Source organism: Apodemus sylvaticus, chromosome 5 (genome assembly GCF_947179515.1).
Source record: "Apodemus sylvaticus chromosome 5, mApoSyl1.1, whole genome shotgun sequence".
Classification (NCBI taxonomy): domain Eukaryota; kingdom Metazoa; phylum Chordata; class Mammalia; order Rodentia; family Muridae; genus Apodemus; species Apodemus sylvaticus.
Genome location: NC_067476.1, coordinates 134,535,791 through 134,554,883, shown reverse-complemented (window position 1 = coordinate 134,554,883; position 19,093 = coordinate 134,535,791). Strand labels below are relative to the sequence as shown.

Genomic DNA, 19,093 nt, shown 5'->3' with positions numbered 1-19,093 from the left:
ATAAAGGGAATTGGATCTAATGCTTTGATTTAATGAGGAATCTGTGTCCAAATGCTGAAGGTCTTTATCACCATTTGGTTTTTGACCCATCAATAAAGATGCCAACAGCCAATGACTGGGCTCGGGGTTGGACATTTAGAGCTGTACATTAGGACAGAGAGATTTGCCATGACCCAGGAGGACAGAGATGGGCAGACTTAGAAGTCTGCAGGGAATCAACCAAAATGTAGGTGGAATGTAAGAGTGGAGCACTGAGGGGCATGCCAAAAGCATCTTGGGCAGCAAGAACAATTGGCTTCATTGAAAATGAACGGGCAACTAAGCTGAAGACAGATTTAGAGGTGTTCAGTCAGAAGAACCAGAGGGAAAATGTCGTGACCACCCTCACCAGCAAGAAAGGACGCAACACCGAGGATCTTCTTCAAGCAGTTTATTCAGGAGACCTTTACAGACTTGTAGCTAATGCCCGAAGACACTGGGGAGAGCTCGGGTGGCCCCTATATACTAACCCCAAACCAATCAATCCTTTGCCACATGGGTAGTTTGGATAGGTCATTGTTATGCGGAAGGCCCGAAACTCAGCAAGCTACTCCAAATAAGGAGCTATTTTTCTCGGGGTGCTCTCGCCATAGGGAAGGCAGAAGGAGGAAGTCAGTACCATCTTTAGGGTGCAGCATGTCACGGCTCCCACAAGAAAAAAATTCTAGCCATGGGAGTCATCGCCATAACCAGGCACTGAGCAAAATGACAAGTTAAAACGGGCTATTGTTTGTTTGTCATTCATCCTGTGGATCCATAGTCATCAGAGAAATGCAAATAAAAAGGATGCTGATAGCCTGTCTGTGGTGGTGCACGCCTTTAATCCCAGCACTCTGGGAGGCAGAGGCAGGCGGATTTCAGAGTTTGAGGCCAGCCTGGTCTACAGAGTGAGTTCCAGGACAGCCAGGGCTACACAGAAAAACCCTGTCTTGAAAATAAATAAATAAATAAATAAATAAATAAATAAATAAATAAATGCTGATATTACACCTTACACCCATGAGAACAGCTAAGATAAAAAAGTCAAAGGACAGCACATGCTGGCAAGGATGTGGAAGAAGGGGAACACTTCTCCATTGCTGGTGGGAGTGAGAATTTGTAGAACCTCTCTGGAAATAAATTTGCCAGTTTCTTAGTAAACTGGGAATAATTCTACTCAGGACACAACCATACAACTCGTGGTCATATACCCAACATATGTTCTACCATACCACAGGACACCTACACCATTATGATCAAAGGAGCTTTATTTGTAATACCAGAAACTGGAAATCATCCAGATGTCACTCAGCAGACAAATGAGTAAAGAAAATGTTTCATTTATACAATGGAATACAATGCAGTTATTAAAAACAAGTACAAAAAGGATTAACCACATTGATTGCATTCATGGGCTCATGGAAAAGATTTCTCTCTTGTATGAACTATGTCTTCTGTTATGATATGTGAATCCAGAAGGACTTGAAAAAGTTTTGCCACATTCATGACATTCATAGGGTTTCTCTCCAGTATGTTTTCTTTTATGTATTTGGAGCTCACAGTTTTGTGCAAAGGCTTTACCACACTGGTTACATTCAAAAGGTTTCTCTCCAGTATGTATTCTTTTATGTGTTATAAGAGTACTATTTTGTGCAAAGGCTTTACCACATTGGTTACATTCAAAAGGTTTCTCTCCAGTATGTATTCTTTTATGTCTTAGGAGATGATAGTTTCTTGAAAAGGCTTTATCACATTGGTTACACTGAAAAGGTTTCTCTCCAGTATGTATTTTTTTATGATTTAGAAGACTACTACTTTGTGTAAAGGCTTTACTACATTGGTTACATTCAAAAGGTTTCTCTCCAGTATGTGTTCTTTTATGTGTTAGCAGATGACAGTTTCTTGCAAAGGCTTTACCACATTGGTTACAGTTGAAAGGTTTCTCTCCAGTGTGTGTGCTTTTATGTGTTAGGAGATTATAGTCTCTTGCAAAGGCTTTACCACATTGGTTACACTGAAAAGGTTTCTCTCCAGTATGTATTTTTTTATGTTTTAGAAGATTACTACTTTGTGTAAAGGCTTTACCACATTGGTTACATTCAAAAGGTTTCTCTCCAGTATGTATTCTTTTATGTGTTAGAAGATTACCAATATTTGTAAAGGCTTTATCACACTGGTTACATTCAAAAGGTTTCTCTCCAGTATGTATTCTTTTATGTGTTAGAAGATTACCAATATTTGTAAAGGCTTTATCACACTGGTTACATTCAAAAGGTTTCTCTCCAGTATGTATTCTTTTATGTGTTAGAAGATTACCAATATTTGTAAAGGCTTTATCACATTGGTTACATTCAAAAGGTTTCTCTCCAGTATGTACTTTTTTATGTGTTAGAAGAGTACTATTTTGTGCAAAGGCTTTACCACATTGGTTACATTCAAAAGGTTTCTCTCCAGTATGTATTACTGTATGTGTTAGGAGATGATCGTTTCTTGCAAAGGCTTTACCACATTGGTTACACTGAAAAGGTTTCTGTCCAGTATGTATTCTTTTAAGTGTTAGAAGACTACTATTTTGTGAAAAGGCTTTACCACATTGGTTACATTCAAAAGGTTTCTCTCCAGTATGTATTACTGTATGTGTTAGGAGATGATAGTTTCTTGCAAAGGCTTTACCACATTGGTTACACTGAAAAGGTTTCTGTCCAGTATGTATTCTTTTATGTGTTAGAAGACTACTATTTTGTGAAAAGGCTTTACCACATTGGTTACATTCAAAAGGTTTCTCTCCAGTATGTGCTCTTCTATGTATTTGAAGATGACTTTTAACTTTAAAGGCTTTACCACACTGATGACACACATGGGGTTTCTCTCCTGTGTGTAAACTTTTGTGATATAACAAACCATATGGATATGAGAAGTGTTTGCCACATTGGCTACATTCATAACGCTTCTCTCCAGTATGTGTTCTTTTATGTCTTTGGAGATTACTGTTTTTTGAAAAGGCTTTACCACAGTGGTTACATTCAAAACCTTTCCGTCCAGTATGTACTCTTTGATGGGTTTGAAGATAGCTGTAAGATACGAAATCTTTACCACATTGGTTACACTCATAGGTTTTCTCTCCATCAACTCTTGTTTTATGTACTTGGAGACTTCTGTGATATGCAAAGGCTTCAAAATGTTGGACACCTTCATAGGGTTTCTCTCCAGTATGAATTCTTTCTTGTCTTAGGTTATGACTCTGAAATGAAAAGGCTTGCCCACACTGAAAAATCTCAGAGGCTTGCTCTTCAGTATGACTTCTTTCATGCCTGCAAAGATAATTGGCACATGTGAAAGATTTCTCACATTCTAAACATATATAAATCTTTTCATCTGTGTGAATAAGGTTTACAATTTGGACTAATTGTCAAGGACAACCTGATCTGAATGTATTACCACTTTGTTTACATCCATAGAGTCCCCCTTCATTGTGGGTTCTTTTGCATCTTTGAAGACACATGGGATGGGAAGGACATTGATGACATGGCTCACATTTATAGCACCTTTTCCTATAGAAGTTTGTTCACATATTTGAAGAGAACAGGAAGAACTCATAAGTTTACTACCCTGACTTCATTCATAAACTTTGCTATTGTGTGAGTAATCCTACATTTGCAAAGTGAACCAAGGGAAACAGAAGAATTTGCATTCCTAGTACTCATAGTGATTTTGGACAGTGTGATTATTTTAAATACACCTAGTAAGTAGGAAAACTAAATATTTGTAAATTTCTAGCAAATTTAGAAGGCTACTCAATGTGGGGAGGATTGCATATCTTCTAATAGTGCAGGAGAGGGAGGGGTTGTTGCCTCTTTCAAAATACATATGTTCACGTGGCTTGTTTCCATTATAACTAATGACATTCCTATTATAAAAATGAGTAATATATGGATTAAAGTTTCTCCACAACAGCTTTATTGACTGTCATAAACTGTCCATCTCACAAAATCTGGCAACATTATTAAAAATTATATGATTGTCACCAGCTTTAGTATAAATATATGTTTATTAGAGGTTTTGGGATATAAACTTTCTACCTATTCAATGTATCTTTTACAATATCTATGTGGTAGGAGATTAATTCTACAGCATAACTCTATTGGGCTGAGATTCAAATGGTGAGATGTGTTAAGGCATCATTTTCTTGTCTTTGTACTTGAAGGAGTGCCTTGCAAACATAAATTAGATTCCTGACGTTGTTGTACATGATTTTGTAAGAATTTAGTAATCATCTATAACCTAAAGTCATTTTTTTTAACTATCTTGCTCTCCTTTGAATTTTTGAGGATGTAATAAAAGTTCTAGGAAACATTATCAGGTTGCACATGAATGTTACCTTTCATATCTTCTAGATCTTTGAAAGTGTTCTTCAGTATTATGATCTTCCCAAACGTAGCCTAAAATGTAGTTCCAGAGAGTGTATATTACATTACTGGAAGTTACACAAAATTTAAGGTACTAAATTCAGTGAACTTTAGAACCATGATTGTATATTGCCCTCATTCTTCATCATTTTCAACTGAAATTACAGAAAGAAATAATAATAACAAAGTAAGAGTTGTCCCTACATTTTAAAAGGTGAAAGGAAATTTACTGCTTTACCTATAGCTGTAAGATTCCCATAGGTCTCTAGCATCACATCTTTGTACAGATTCTTCTGGGAAGGATCCAGCAAAGCCCACTCTTCCTGTGTGAAGTTCACGTGCACATCTTCATAGGAGAGTATACACTAAAATATTCCATACAGGTGGACATTAGAGAATATATTGCTGAGAATATTGTAAATGTATACTTTATTTAGAATACAGTCATATAATTCTGGTATTTCCTCTACTTGATCCATGACACAAAAACTCTAATATAATCAAGGCATTTTAGAAGGAAACTGAATAATGAATGAGGTTCACCTGTCATTTCTGCACCCTGTGAGTAGGACAAAGCCTTCCACATGGAATGTCAATTAACACACATACAGACACACAAGCATACAGTTCAACAGTGCTGAGCATGCATCAGATAAACTGTATGAATAAATATTAACCAAAAAAAACCCTTATGAGCACGCTGGGTGTATTCACTCCTGCCAGTATTAATCCCAGTAGACAGGAGGCAGACACGGGTACATGTCATTGAGGTGGATGTCAGCCTGGTACAAAATAGTTATTCCAGGACAGCAACAGGTACATAATGAGACACTAACTCCCTTGCAAAAATCAATCAATTGATCAATCAATCAAACAAAAACATAAAAAGAACTCAAAGATCTTCACTTAAGTTCTTACAAATAATTATACATTCACTCCAAGTCTGCTTTCTTCTTCCAAAAATCTTAAGTGACCCAGGTTCAACAGTAAAATTAATAACATCTTGATAAAAGGTGATTTATGTTCAAACATTTACAAATGGACCGATGAAAATATTAGCTATATAACATTAATCATGAATCAGCAACATGGGGCAGGAGAGGTGGCTCACCAGAGGTATTCTGTGTCTACCAAATAAGTGGATTAAATTGCCAATATTTATATGGAGGAGCACAACTGTCCACTGCACCAAGTTCAGGAGGTCTGAGACCATCTTCTTCATACTGTAAGCATCAGGCACACAGGATGAACATATTCATGCATATAGAAAAATATTCATATTCATTCAAAAAATTCAAAACAAGCCTCACAGGCAGTAATCTTGCCACACATCTGCAATCCAATGGAACATACAAGTAATGACACCAACACATGACATCTCAAGAAACATAATATACTCTCTACCATGTTTCAAAATTCAGTGAAATTCGTACACCAGCATATACTTATATGTACCAAAACTACATTCTAAATTCATCTGCTAATAATAGAAAAACAAAACAGATCTTCTCTCCTGCCACTGAGCAGAAAGCTCCCACAACAGCAAGTCCTGGGTACCCCAACATACCAGAAAAGCAAGATTTGGGTTCATGATGCTCAAAGAGGGCTTCAAGAAGGACATAAATAACACTCTTAAAGAAATTCATAGGAAAACAGGAAAAATGCCCTTAAAGAATTACAGGAAAGGACAACAAAACCGGTGGAGGAATTGAACAAAAACATCCAGGGTCTAAAAGTACAGGTAGAAATAATGAAGAAATAATGAATGGAAACAACTCTAGACATAGAAAGTCTAGGAATGAAGTAAGGAGTTATGGATGCAAGCATCAAAAACAGAAAAAAAAAGAGAAAGACGAGAGAATCTCAGATGCAGAAGATCCCATAGAAAGCATTGAAACAACAGTCAAAGAAAATGCAAACTACAAAAAGCTCCTGACCCAAAACATCCAAGAAATCCAGAGAACACCAAACATAAGGATTATAGGTATGGAGGAGAGTGAAGACTTTCAAGGGCCAGTACATATCTTCAACAAAATTATAGAAGAAAACTTCCAAGCTGGGTGGTCGTGACACACGCCTGTAATCCCAGGACCCTGGGAGTCAGAGGCAGGTGGATTTGAGTTCAAGGCCAGCCTTGTCTACAGAGTGAGTTCCAGGACAGCCAACGCTATACAGAGAAACCCTGTCTCGAAAAACCCAAATCCAAAAAACCAAAAAACAAACAAACAAAAAAAATACAACCAAAACAAAACAAAACCAAAACAAAAGAACAATAAAACAAAACTTCCCTAACCTAAAGGAAGAGATTTCTTTTTGTTGTTGTTTTTGTTTTTTGTTTTTGTTGTTGTTGTTGTTGTTGCTGCTGTTTTTCGAGACGGGGTTTCTCTATATAGCTCGGGCTGTCCTGGAACTCACTCTGTAGACCAGGCTGGCCTCAAACTCAGAAATCCGCCTGCCTCTGCCTCCCAAGTGCTGGGATTAAAGGCATGCACCACCACAGCCTGGCAAGAAAAAGATTCCTATGAATACACAAGAAGCCTACAGAATTCCAAATACACTGGACCAGAAAAGAAATTCCTCCTGTCATATAATAATCAAAACACCAAATGCACTAAACAAAGAAAGAATATTAAAAGCAGTAAGGGAAAAAAGCCAACTAACATATAAAGACACACTTACCAGAATTATACCAGACTTCTAACCAGAGACTATAAAAGCCAGAAGTTCCTGGGCATCCCATTTCCTTTTGCTGAGTGTCATACAGACACGAAGAGAACACAAATGCAAACCCAGGCTACTATATGCAGCTAATCTCTCAATTACCATAGATGTAGAATCCAAGGTATTCCATGACAAAAACAAATTTACACAATATCTTTCCACAAATCCAGCCCTTCAAAGAATAATAAAAGGAAAACACCAATAAAAGGAGGGAAACTACACACCAGAAAAAGCAAGAACTTAATCTTTTAACAAACCAAAAATAAAGGACAATCACACAAACATAAGCCCACCTCTAATAAGAAAGTAACAGGAACTGGGGGTGGTGGCACACACATGTAATTCCAGCACTTGGGAGGCAGAGACAAGCGGATTTCTGAGTTCGAAGCCAGCCTGGTCTACACAGAGAAACCCTGTCTGTCTCAAAAAACTGAAGGTAAAACAAGAAAAAGAAAAATAACACGAAGCAACAATCACTTCTCCTTAATATCTCTTAATATCAATGGAATCAATTCTCCAATACAAAGACATAGACTAACAGACTGGATACATAAGCAGGACACAACATTTTGCTGCATACAGGAAACCCAACTCACTCAGAAAGAGAAACTACCTCAGAATAAAATGGTAGAAAACAATTTGCCTAAGAAATGGTCCCAAGAAAAAAGTTGCTGTAGCTATCCTAATAGAGAATAAAATCAACTTTCAACCTAAAGTAATCAAAAAAAGACAGAAGGACACTTCATAATGAAAGGAAAAGTCTACCAAGATGAACTCTCAATTCTGAACATATATTCTCCAAAAACAAGGGAACACACATTCATATAAGAAACTTTAATAAAGCTCAAAGCTCACATTGAGCCCCACACAATAATAGTGGGAGACTTCAACACCACACTCTCATCAATGGACTGATCAGGGAAACACAAACTAAATAGAGAAACGGTGAAACAAACAGAAGTTATGAACCAAATGGATTTAACAGATATCTAAAGAACATTTTATCCCAAAACAAAAGAATATACCTACTTCTCGGTACCTTACAGTACTTTTTCCAAAACTGACCATATACTCGGTCACAAAACAGACCTCTGAAAATATAAGACTGAAATAATTCCATGCACCCTATCAGATCACCATCGACTAAGGCTGGTCTTCATTAACAACAAAAACAACAGAAAGTCCACATACATATGGAAACTGATCAACACTCTACTCAACTATAACTCAGTCAAGGAAGGAAGGAAGGAAGGAAGGAAGGAAGGAAGGAAGGAAGGAAGGAAGGAAGGAAGGAAGGAAGGAAGGAAGGAAGGAAGGAAGGAATGACTGTTTAGGCTGGCCTGTGGTGGCATATGCTTTTAATCCCAGCACTTGGAAGGCAGAGGCAGGTGGGTTTCTGAGTTCTAGGCCAGCCTGGTCTACAGAGTGAGTTATAGGATAGCCAAGGTTATATAGAGAAGCACTGTCTTGACAAAACCAAAACAACAACAACAACAACGAGAGACTCTTTAGAATTTAATGAAAAGGAAGGCACAACATACCCAAATTTATGGGACACAATGAAAGCAGTGCTAAGAGGAAAACTCATAGCTCTGCGTACCTCAACAAAGAAACTGGAAAGAAAGTATAATAACAGCTTAATAGCACAGCTGAAGCCTCTAGAATGAAGAGAAGCAAAAACACACAAGAGGAGTAGACGGCAGGAAATTATCAAACTCAGGGATGAAATCAACCAAGCACAAACAAAAAGAACTGTATAAAGAATCAATCAAACCAGGATCTGGTTCTTTAAAAAAAAAAAACCAACAAGATAGATAAACCCTTAGCCAAACTAACCAGAGGATACAGGGACAGTATCTAAATCAACAAAATAAGAAATGAAAAGGGAGACATAAAAACAGATACTGAAGAAATCCAAAAAATCATCAGATCCTACTACAAAAGTCTATACTCAACAAAAGTGGAATGTCTAGATGAAATGGACAATTTTCTAGACAGATACCAGGTACCAAAGTTAAATCAGGATCAGATAAATGATCTAAGCAGTCCCATAACCCCTAAAGAAATAGTGCACGCCTGTAATCTCAGCACTCTGGGAGGCAGAGGCAGGAAGGGAGATCTGAGTTTGAGGCCAGCCTGCTCTACAGAGTGAGCTCCTGGACAGGCAGGGCTATATATACAGAGAAACCCTGTCTTAAAAAAAACCAAATCAAGTAAAAAAAATTGAAGAAGCTATTAATAGTCTCCCAACCTAAAGAAGCTCGGGACCAGATGGGTTAAATGTAGTTTTACCAGACCTTAAAAGAAGACTGAACTACTGGTGGTGGTGTGCCACGCCTGTAATCCCAGCATTCCAGGAGGCAGAGTTGGGATTTCTGAGTTCGAGGCCAGTCTGGTCTACAGAGTGAGCTTCAGGACAGCTGGTGCTATAGAGAGAAACACAGTCTCGGGAAAAAAAAAATCCAAATAATAAAAAAAACAAATAATAATAATACTTTAAACCAATACTCTTCAAACTACTCCATAAAATACAAACACAAGGAACACTACCCAAATCGTTTACTGAAGCCACAATTACTCTGATACCTAAACCACTCCAAAACCCAACAAGAAACAGAACTTTACACCAATTTCCCTTATGAATATTGATGCAAAAATACTCAATAAAATTCTTGCCAACCAAAGCCAAGAACACATCAAAATGCTCATCCACCATGATCAAGTAGGCTTCATCCCAGGAATGCAGGGATGGTTCAATAAATGGAAATCTATCAATGTAATCCACTACATAAACAAACTTAAAGAAAAATACCACATATCACTTCATTTGACAACATCCAACACCTCTTCATGATAAAAGTCTTGGAAAGACCAGGAATTCAAGGCCCATGTTTTAACATAATAATAGCAAAAAACAGCAAACCAGCAGCCAACATCAAAATAAAAGGAGAGAAACTTGAAGCAATCCCACTGAAATCAGGGACTAGGCAAAGCTGTCCACCCTCTCCCTTCCTTTTTCAACATTGTACTAGGAAGTCCTAGACAGAGCAATTAAATGACAAAAGGAGGACATTGGGATTCAAATTGGAAAGGAAGAGGTCACAGTATCACTATTTGCAGATGACATGATAGTACACTTAAGTGACCCCACAAATTCCACCAGAGAACTTCTAAACCTGATAAACAAGTTTAGAAATGTGGCTGGATATAAAATTAACTTAAGCAAATCAGTAGCCTTCCTATACTCAAAGAATAAAGAGGCTGAAAAAGAAATTAGGGAAATGACACCCTTCACAATAGTCACAAATGATATAAAATACCTTGGTGTGACTCTAACCAAGCAAGTGAAAGATCTGTATGACAAGAACTTCAAATCTCTGAAAAAGGAAATTGATGAAGATCTCAGAAGACGGAAACATCTCCCATGCTCATGGATTGGCAGGGATAATAAAGTAAAAATGGGCATCTTGCCTAAAGCAGTCTACAGATTCAATGCAATCCCCATCAAAATTCCAACTCAATGCTTCTTAGAGTTTGAAAGAGCAATCCCAAATTTATGTCGAATAACCCAAACTCCAGGACTGTGAAAAGTATTCTCAACAATAAAAGAACTTCTGGCAGAATCACTATCCCTGACCTCAAGATCAACTACCGAGCAATAGTGATAAAAGCTGTATGGTATTGGTACAGAGACAGCAGGAAAATCAATGAAATGGAATTGAAGACCCAGAAATGAACCCATACACCTATGGTCACTTGATATTTGACAAAGGAGCTAAAAGCATCCAGCAGAAAAAACACTGCACTTTCAACAAATGGTGCTGGGTCAACTGGCAGTCAAAGTGTATAATGATGCAAATTGATCCATTCTTATTTCCCTATACAAAGCTCAAGTCCAAGTGGATCAAGGACCTTAAAATAAAACCAGGCACACTCAAACTAATAGAAGAGAAAGAGGGAAAGTGAACTTATTGGCACAGGAGAAATTTCCTAAACAGAACTCCAATGGCTCATGCTCTAAGACCAAGAATTGATAAATGAGACCTCATGAAACTGGAAAGCTTCTCTAAGGCCAAGGACTAATCAATAAGACAAATCGGCAACCTACAGATTGGAAAATAAATGTTCACTAACTCCACATCGGATAGAGGACTAATATACAAAATATATAAGAACTCAAGAAGCTAACCAGAAAACCAAACAAACCAATCAAAAAATGGTATATAGAACTAAACAGAGAATTCACAAACAGAGGAAACTTCAATGACTGAGATGTACCTAAATAAATGTTCAAAGTCCTTAGTGACCATGGAATGCAAATCAAAACAACCCTGAGATTATACCTTACAACAATCAGAATGGCTAAGATCTAAACCTCAGGTAGCAACATTGTTGGGAAGGATGTGGAGAAAGAGGAACACTCCTCCACTGGTGGTGGGATTACAAACTGGTTCAAACACCCTGGAAATCAGTCTGGAAGTTCCTCAGAAAATTGGAAATAGATCTACCTGAAGATCCAGCAATACCATTCGTGGGAATATAGCCAAAAGATGCCCCACCATGTCAGAGGGGACCACATTCCATGACTATGTTCATGGCGGTCTTTTTTGTGACAGTCAGAAACTGGAAACAACTTACAAGTCCCATGACAGAAAAATGGATAGAGAAATTGTGGTTCATTTACACAGTGGAATGATACTCAGCTATTAAGGACTACAAAGAGATCTTACACCAACACATTAAATGCTAAGGGTAGAACTTCTAGAAGATAATAAAGAAACGAGAGCTCTTGGGTTTGGTATTTTGCGAAGGATTTTTCTACACACAAGCTCCAAAAGTTTATTACGGAGGCAGACGCAGACTCCATAATAATGTTATTCAAACACCATCTATGGATTAAAGGAGAGACTAGAACCACATAGGACCTCACAAGCAGCCATAGCTCTGGGTGCAGCTTACAATCCAGGTGCTGGAAAGAACCACCACATGTGCACCCTTTGCTAAGCTGCTTGTTCCTCCCCTTTATGAGAGATGACCCTGCACTTACTGTGTCTGCAGTTCTGAGCTTCTTGTTCCTCCCCTTTATGAGACATGACCCTGCACTTAGCATGTCTGAAGTTTTGAGCTTGTCTGAGCTCCCTCAGAGCACCCAGAAGACACACACAGAACAAAACAGGCAGGATAAAGCATGCCTACTCAGTTACAGAGAGGAAATCTCAGGCTTGGGAACCGGAAGAGCCTCCTCCTCTAATGACTGGCAGGGCCCTGTGGAGGTTTGATTGGCTAATGAGTCTCGAGTGACAGGAGCACTACCCTTAGGGTTAGACTGCACTGAAGAGAAACTACTCAGTGGTTCCAGCCTGAAATCAATCCTTTTCGAGATCTGCAGATTTACATCTCAGTAGCACTAGTATCTTCCCTCCAATACTCTAACTATGTGCCCTCCCACCGAGCCCTAGAAGAACCCATAACTCCAGGTCCCTGTGTTAAGTAGCCTTCTTCTCCCCTTGTGGGCAGAGATCCAATGCTGAGCTCTTTGCTAATTTGGACCTCGCCTGAGCTCCAGTCACAGCACTCAGCAGGCACTTACCCTTCCTCGCCTGGCATCAGGCTGGATAGCTTCCATATCCATCACTCAACATTTAGTGCAGTTGTCAATGCGTCCCACAACTGGATCGGTCCCCAGAATATACCAACTAAAGAGAGATTGTCAGTAACAAGATATTGTTTAGTGCCTTCAGGCTGGATTCACGAAAACAGCAAGTACTTTTCACCTGATAGTTCTGAGACAACCCTCAGAGCAAAGAAGGCAACACATGGTAAACACTGTGGAGCACTATTGTTAACCAGCACCTCTTCCTCAGTGGGTCTGAAAACAAACAACAACAACAAACTCACAGCTGCATTAGTAAAGGTTCATCTGGTGAACAAAATGATAGAATGAGTCTCTCTCTATAATGTAGCAAATGTATTTATTAGAATGGCTCTTAGGCTGTGATTCTACTAATCCAAAACTGGCTTTCGACCAATGGAAAGTTGAAGAATCCAATAGTTGTTCAGGCTGTGTTTAGATGTCTCAGCTGGTCTTCAGCATATATCTGAATTTCAAAGAGTAGGCTCTAATGCAGCAAAATAAATAAATTAATTAATTAAATAAATAAAATGAACTTGCTCTCTGGAGGTAGGACAAGCAGAAAAAGTGAAAGATCTGCCATCTTCAATATCCTTTGTGTAGGTAGATTGCTATCAGAAGCTGTGGCCTAATTTAAAGGTGAATCTTTTCACCTCGAGAGATCCAGATTAAGATTTTTCTCAGGTCCAAAAATAAAATTAAGAAAAATCCCACAGAGTACCCAAGTCTTTGGATTTTAGTTAATTCAAGATGTGGCCCATTAAATTGCCAATATTTACATGGAGAAGCAGAACTGTCCACTGGACCAAGTTCACGTGGTCTGAGACGATTTTCTGTCTTCTGTGAGCATCAGGTACACAAGATGAACATATTCATGCACATAGGGAAATATTCGTATTCATTCAAAAAATTCAAACAAGCCCCACAGGCAGTAATCTCGCCCACATCTGCAATCTAATGGAACATACAGGTAGTGAAAACATTTCAAGAAACATAATATACTCTCTACCACGTTTCAAAATTCAGTTAATTTCTTACACCAGCATATGCTTCTATGTACCAAAACTACATTCTAATTTCATCCGCTAATAATTGAAAAACAAAACAGATCTTCTCTCCTGCGACTGAACAGACAGGCACATCCAATTGCGCAGGGAACACCAGAGTGCCAGAACAGCTGAGACAGGGTCTGCCAGGGCCACACCTACACACAGGAGCTGGGCAGGGCCAGAACTCTGTGCTGGGGGAGAGCATATCACCCAAGGGTGCTGAGCCAGCCTTGCAGGCCTACAGGAGGGACAAGCACCAGCCAGAGCCAACAGGACCAATTAACACCAGAGATAACCAGATGGCAAAAGGCAAACATAGGAATGTTACCAACAGAAATCAAGGAAACATTGCATCATCTGAACCCTATTCTCCCACGACAGAAAGTCTTGGATTCCCCAACACACCAGAAAAGCAAGACTGGGATTCAAAATCACAGCTCATGATGGGGAAAGAGGGCTTCAAGAAGGACATAAATAACACCATTAAAGAAATTCACATGCAAACAGAAAAAGGGCCTGAAAGAATTACTGGAAAGAAGAACAAAACCAGTGCAGGAACTAAACAAAAACATCCAGGATCTAAAAGTAGACGTAAAAATAAGAAAGAAATAATGAATTAAAACAACTCTGGACATAGAAAGTCTAGGAAAGAAGTCAGGAGTCATGGATGCAAGCATCAACAACAGAAAAAAAGAGAGAGAAAAGAGACTCTCAGATACAGAAGATCCCATAGAAAGCATTGAAACAACAGTCAAAGAACATGCAAAATACAAAAAGCTCCTGACCCAAAGCATGAGGAAATCCAGAGAAGACCAAACCTAAGGATTATAGGTGTAGAGGAGAGTGAAGATTTTCAAGGACCAGTAAATATCTTCAACAAAATTATAGAAGAAAACTTTCAAGCTGGGTGGTGGTGGCACACGCCTGTAATCCCAGCACTCTGGGAGGCAGAGGTAGGTGGTAATTATGTTCGAGGCCAGCCTGGTCTACAGAGTGAGTTTCAGGACAGCCAGGAGCTATTCAGATATACCCTGTCTTGAAAAAAAACAAATCCAGAAAACCAAAAAAAAAAAAAAAAAAAAAAAAAAAAAACCAAACCAAAAACAGAACTTCCCTAACCTAAAGAAAGGGATTCCATTTTGTTGTTGTTGGTTTTGCTATTGTTTTTCGAGACAGGGTTTCTCTGTATATCCCTGGCTGTCCTGGAACTCACTCTCTAGACCAGGCTGGCCTCGAACTCAGAAATCCACCTGCCTCTTCCTCACAAGTGCTGGGATTAAAGGCATCTGCCACCACAGCCTGGCAAGAAAGAGATTCCTATGAACACACAAGAAGCCTACAGAACTCCAAATAGACTGGACCAGAAAAGAAATTCCTCTTGTCATATAATAATCAAAATACCAAATGCACTAAACAAAGAAAGAATATTAAAAGCAGTAAGGGAAAAATGTCAACTAGCATATAAAGGCAGACTTCTCAGAATTATACCAGCATTTTCATCAGAGACTATGAAAGCCAGAAGTTCCTGGGCAGCCCTTTTCCTTTTGATGAGTGTCATACAGACACTAAGGGAACACAAATGCAAACCCAGGCTACTATACCAAGCTAATTTCTCAATTAGCATAGATGTAGAAATCAAGGTATATCTTTTCAGAAATCCAGCCCTTCAAAGAATAATGAATGGAAAACACCAATAAAAGGAGGGAAACTACACACCAGAAAAAGCAAGAAATTAATCTTTTAACAAACCAAAAGAGAGAGAGAGAGAGAGAGAGAGAGAGAGAGAGAGAGAGAGAGAGAGAGAGAGAGAGAGAGAGAACCACACAAACATAGCCCCACCTCTAATAAGAAAAATAACAGGAACTGGGCGTGGTGGCACACGCCTGTAATCCCAGGACTTGGGAGCCAGAGACAAGCAGATTTCTGAGTTTGAGGCCAGCCTGGTCTACACAGTGAAACCCTGTCTCGAAAAACTGAAGGATTGAAAAAACAAAGAGAAAAATAACAGAAAGCAACAATCACTTTTCCTTAATATCTCTTAATATCAATGGAATCATTTTTCCAATAAAAAGACATAGACTAACAGACTGGATACATAAGCAGGATGCAACATTTTGCTGCATACAAGAAACCCACCTCACTCAGAAAGAGACACTGCCTCAGAATAAAAGGGTAGAAAACAATTTTCCCAACAAATGGTCCCAAGAAATAAGTTGCTGTAGCCATCCTAATAGCAAATAAAATCAACTTTCAACCTAAAGTAATCAAAAAAGACAGAAGGACACTTAATACTCAAAGGAAAATTCTACCAAGATAAACTCTCAATTTTCAACGTAAATTCTCCAAAAACAAGGGAACCCACACTCATATAAGAAACTTTAACAAAGCTCCCATTGCACCCCACACAATAGTACTGGGAGACTTCAACACCCCACTCTCATCAATGGACACATCAGGGAAACACAAACTAAATAGAAAAACAGTGAAAGTAACAGAAGTTATGAACCAAATGTATTTAACAGATATCTATAAAACATTTTATCCTAAAACAAAAGAATATACCTATCTCTCAGCACCTTACAGCACTTTTTCCAAAACTGACCATATACTCAGTCACAAAACAGACCTCTGCAGATATAAGAAGATTGAATTAATTCCATGCACCCTATCAGATCACCATGGACTAAGGCTGGTCGTCATTAACAACAAAAACAACAGAAAGCCAACATACATATGGAAACTGAACAACACTCTATTCAATGATAACTCGGTCAAGGAAGAAAGAAAGAAAGAAATGAAGGACTGTTTAGGCCTGGCTGGGGTGGCACATTCCTTTAATCCCAGCATTTGGGAGGCAGAAGCAGGCGGGTTTCTGAGTTCAAGGACAACCTGATCTACACAGTGATTTACAGGACAGCCAAGGTTATACAGAGAAAACCCTGTCTCAATAAAACCAACCAACCAAAGAAACAAATAATAGACTCTTTAGAATTTAATGAAAAGGAAGGCACAACATACCCAAACTTATGGGACACAATGAAAGCAGTGCTAAGAGGAAACCTCATAGCTCTGAGTGCCTCCACAAAGAAACTGGAAAGAAAGTACAATAGCAGCTTAACAGCATAGCTGAAAGCTCTAGAAGGAAGAGAAGCAAATACACACAAGAGGAGTAGACGGCAGGAAATTATCAAACTCAGGGATGAAATGAACCAAGCAGAAATAAAAAGAACTATACAAAGAATCAACCAAACCAGGAGCTGGTTCTTAAAAAAAAAACCAAAAACAAACAAACAAAAAAACCCCAACAAGATAGATAAACCCTTAGGCAAACTAACTAGAGGGCACAGAGACAGTATCTAAATCAACAAAATCAGAAATGAAAAGGGAGACATAAAAACAGATACTGAAGAAATCCAAAAAATCATCAGATCCTACTACAAAAGTCTATACTCAACAAAAGTTGAATGTCTAGATGAAATGGACAATTTTCTAGACAGCCAGCAGGTACCAAAATTAAATCAGGATCAGATAAATGATCTAAACAATCCCATAACCCCTAAAGTGTCCCTACCTGCAGGACAGTCAGCAGGGTCCTGGAACCACCTAGGGAAAGATGAGAGACAAGATAGACACGAAAAAACCGAACAGCAAGTCGAAATTCAGATCAAGCTGTCAATCTTTAATTTTCACACAAGGCTTTATAAAGGCAAGCAAGCAGGATTGGGGAGGGGTAGTGCAGGAAAGTCATTGTATTCGGGGAACAATCTCAGGGGACTAGCATCATTCTTCAGGAACAGTTTCTCAGAATTGTCTCTCAGGGTCTCAGCTAAGATTTGGCAGGTGCAGTAGGAACTTGGCATCATATTTCCATCATGAGGAGGTGAAGAAGAAAGGAGTTGCTATGGTAACCTAACCACAGGTGAGCTCTGTGCTTACTGACCTAGCTTACTTGCCTAATCTTTAAACTAGTACATATTCTCCTAAAAAGAGCTTATAGAAAGCCAGCTGGAAATGGCTGAGTGGAGGGGGTTTTTGAAAACTCTATGAGAATGGCCCCAGGCACTAAAGAAATAGCACACAACAGTAATCCCAGCACTCTGTGAGGCAGAGGCAAGCTGTTTTCTGAGTTCGAGGCCAGCCAGGTCTACAGAGTGAGTTCCAGGACAGCCAGGCCTATACAGAGAAACCGTGTCTCGGAAAAAAAAAAAAAAAAACCAAATCCAAAACACAGAACAAAACAAAAAAAACAAAAAGAAGAAGAAGACTTAATACCAATAGTCTTCAAACTATTCCACAAAATACAAACACAAAGAACACTACCCAAATCGTTTACTGAAGCCACAATTACTCTTATACCTAAACCATTCCAAAACCCAACAAGAAAGAGAACTTTAGACCAATTTCCCTTATGAATATTGATGCAAAAGTAATCAATAAAATTCTTGCCAACCAAAGCCAAGAACACATCAAAATGTTCATCCAGAATGATCAAGTAGGCTTCATCCCAGGAATGCAGGGATTGTTCAATATAAGGAAATCTATCAATGTAATCCACTACATAAACTAACTCAAAAGAAAAATACCACATGTCACTTCATTGGACAACATCCAACAACTCTTCGTGATAAAAGTCTTGGAAAGACCAGGAATTCAAGGCCCATGTTTTAACATAGTAAAAGCAATATGCAGAAAACCAGTAGCCAACATCAAAATAAAAGGAGAGAAACGAAAAGTAATCCCTCTGAAAACAGGGACAAGGCAAAGCTTTCCACTCTCTTCCTTCCTGTTCAACATAGTACTCGAAGTCCTAGGCAGAGCAATTAGATGACAAAAGGAGGACATTGGGATTCAAATTGGAAAGGAAGAAATCGCAGTATCACTATTTACAGAAGATATGATAGGATACTTAAGTGACCCCACAAATTCCACCAGAGAACTTCTAAACCTGATAAACAAGTTCAGCAAAGTGGCTGGATATAAAATTAACTCATACAAATCAGTAGCCTTCCTATACTCAAAGGATAAAGAGGTTGAGAAAGAAATTAGGGAATTGACACCCTTCACAATAGTCACAAATGATATAAAATACCTTGGTGTGACTCTAACCAAGCAAGTGAAAGATCTGTATGACAAGAACTTCAAATCTCTTTGGTAAGAAAGTAATGAAGATCTCAGAAGATGGAAAGATCTCCCATGCTCTTGGATTGGCAGGGATAATAGAGTAAAAATGGCCATCTTGCCTAAAGCAATCTACAGATTCAATGCAA

The 19,093-nt window shown here is 38.6% G+C and overlaps 1 protein-coding gene across 1 annotated transcript; it reads right to left on the bottom strand.

Annotated features, from left to right (window-relative positions):
• Nucleotides 1-1,426: 1,426 nt before the first annotated feature.
• On the bottom strand, nt 1,427-12,777 carry LOC127684942 (zinc finger protein 431-like). Its single transcript, XM_052181701.1, has 4 exons — nt 12,736-12,777; nt 4,663-4,789; nt 4,397-4,457; nt 1,427-3,329 (listed from the first exon to the last, which is right to left on the bottom strand). The coding sequence occupies exons 1-4, from the start codon at nt 12,775-12,777 to the stop codon at nt 1,427-1,429; spliced, it is 2,133 nt and encodes a 710-aa protein (XP_052037661.1).
• Nucleotides 12,778-19,093: the final 6,316 nt, after the last annotated feature.

What these genes read in the sequence shown, in the direction of transcription:
- LOC127684942 (XM_052181701.1), bottom strand. Translation starts at nt 12,777, where the DNA reads ATGGATATGGAAGCTATCCAGCCTGATGCCAGGCGAGGAAGG. An exon ending in TGGGAATCTTACAGCTATAG is followed by an intron (nt 4,458 to 4,662) that starts GTAAAGCAGTAA and finishes ACTACATTTTAG; the next exon opens with GCTACGTTTGGGAAGATCAT. An exon ending in AGATCTAGAAGATATGAAAG is followed by an intron (nt 3,330 to 4,396) that starts GTAACATTCATG and finishes TTATCTTTGCAG; the next exon opens with GCATGAAAGAAGTCATACTG.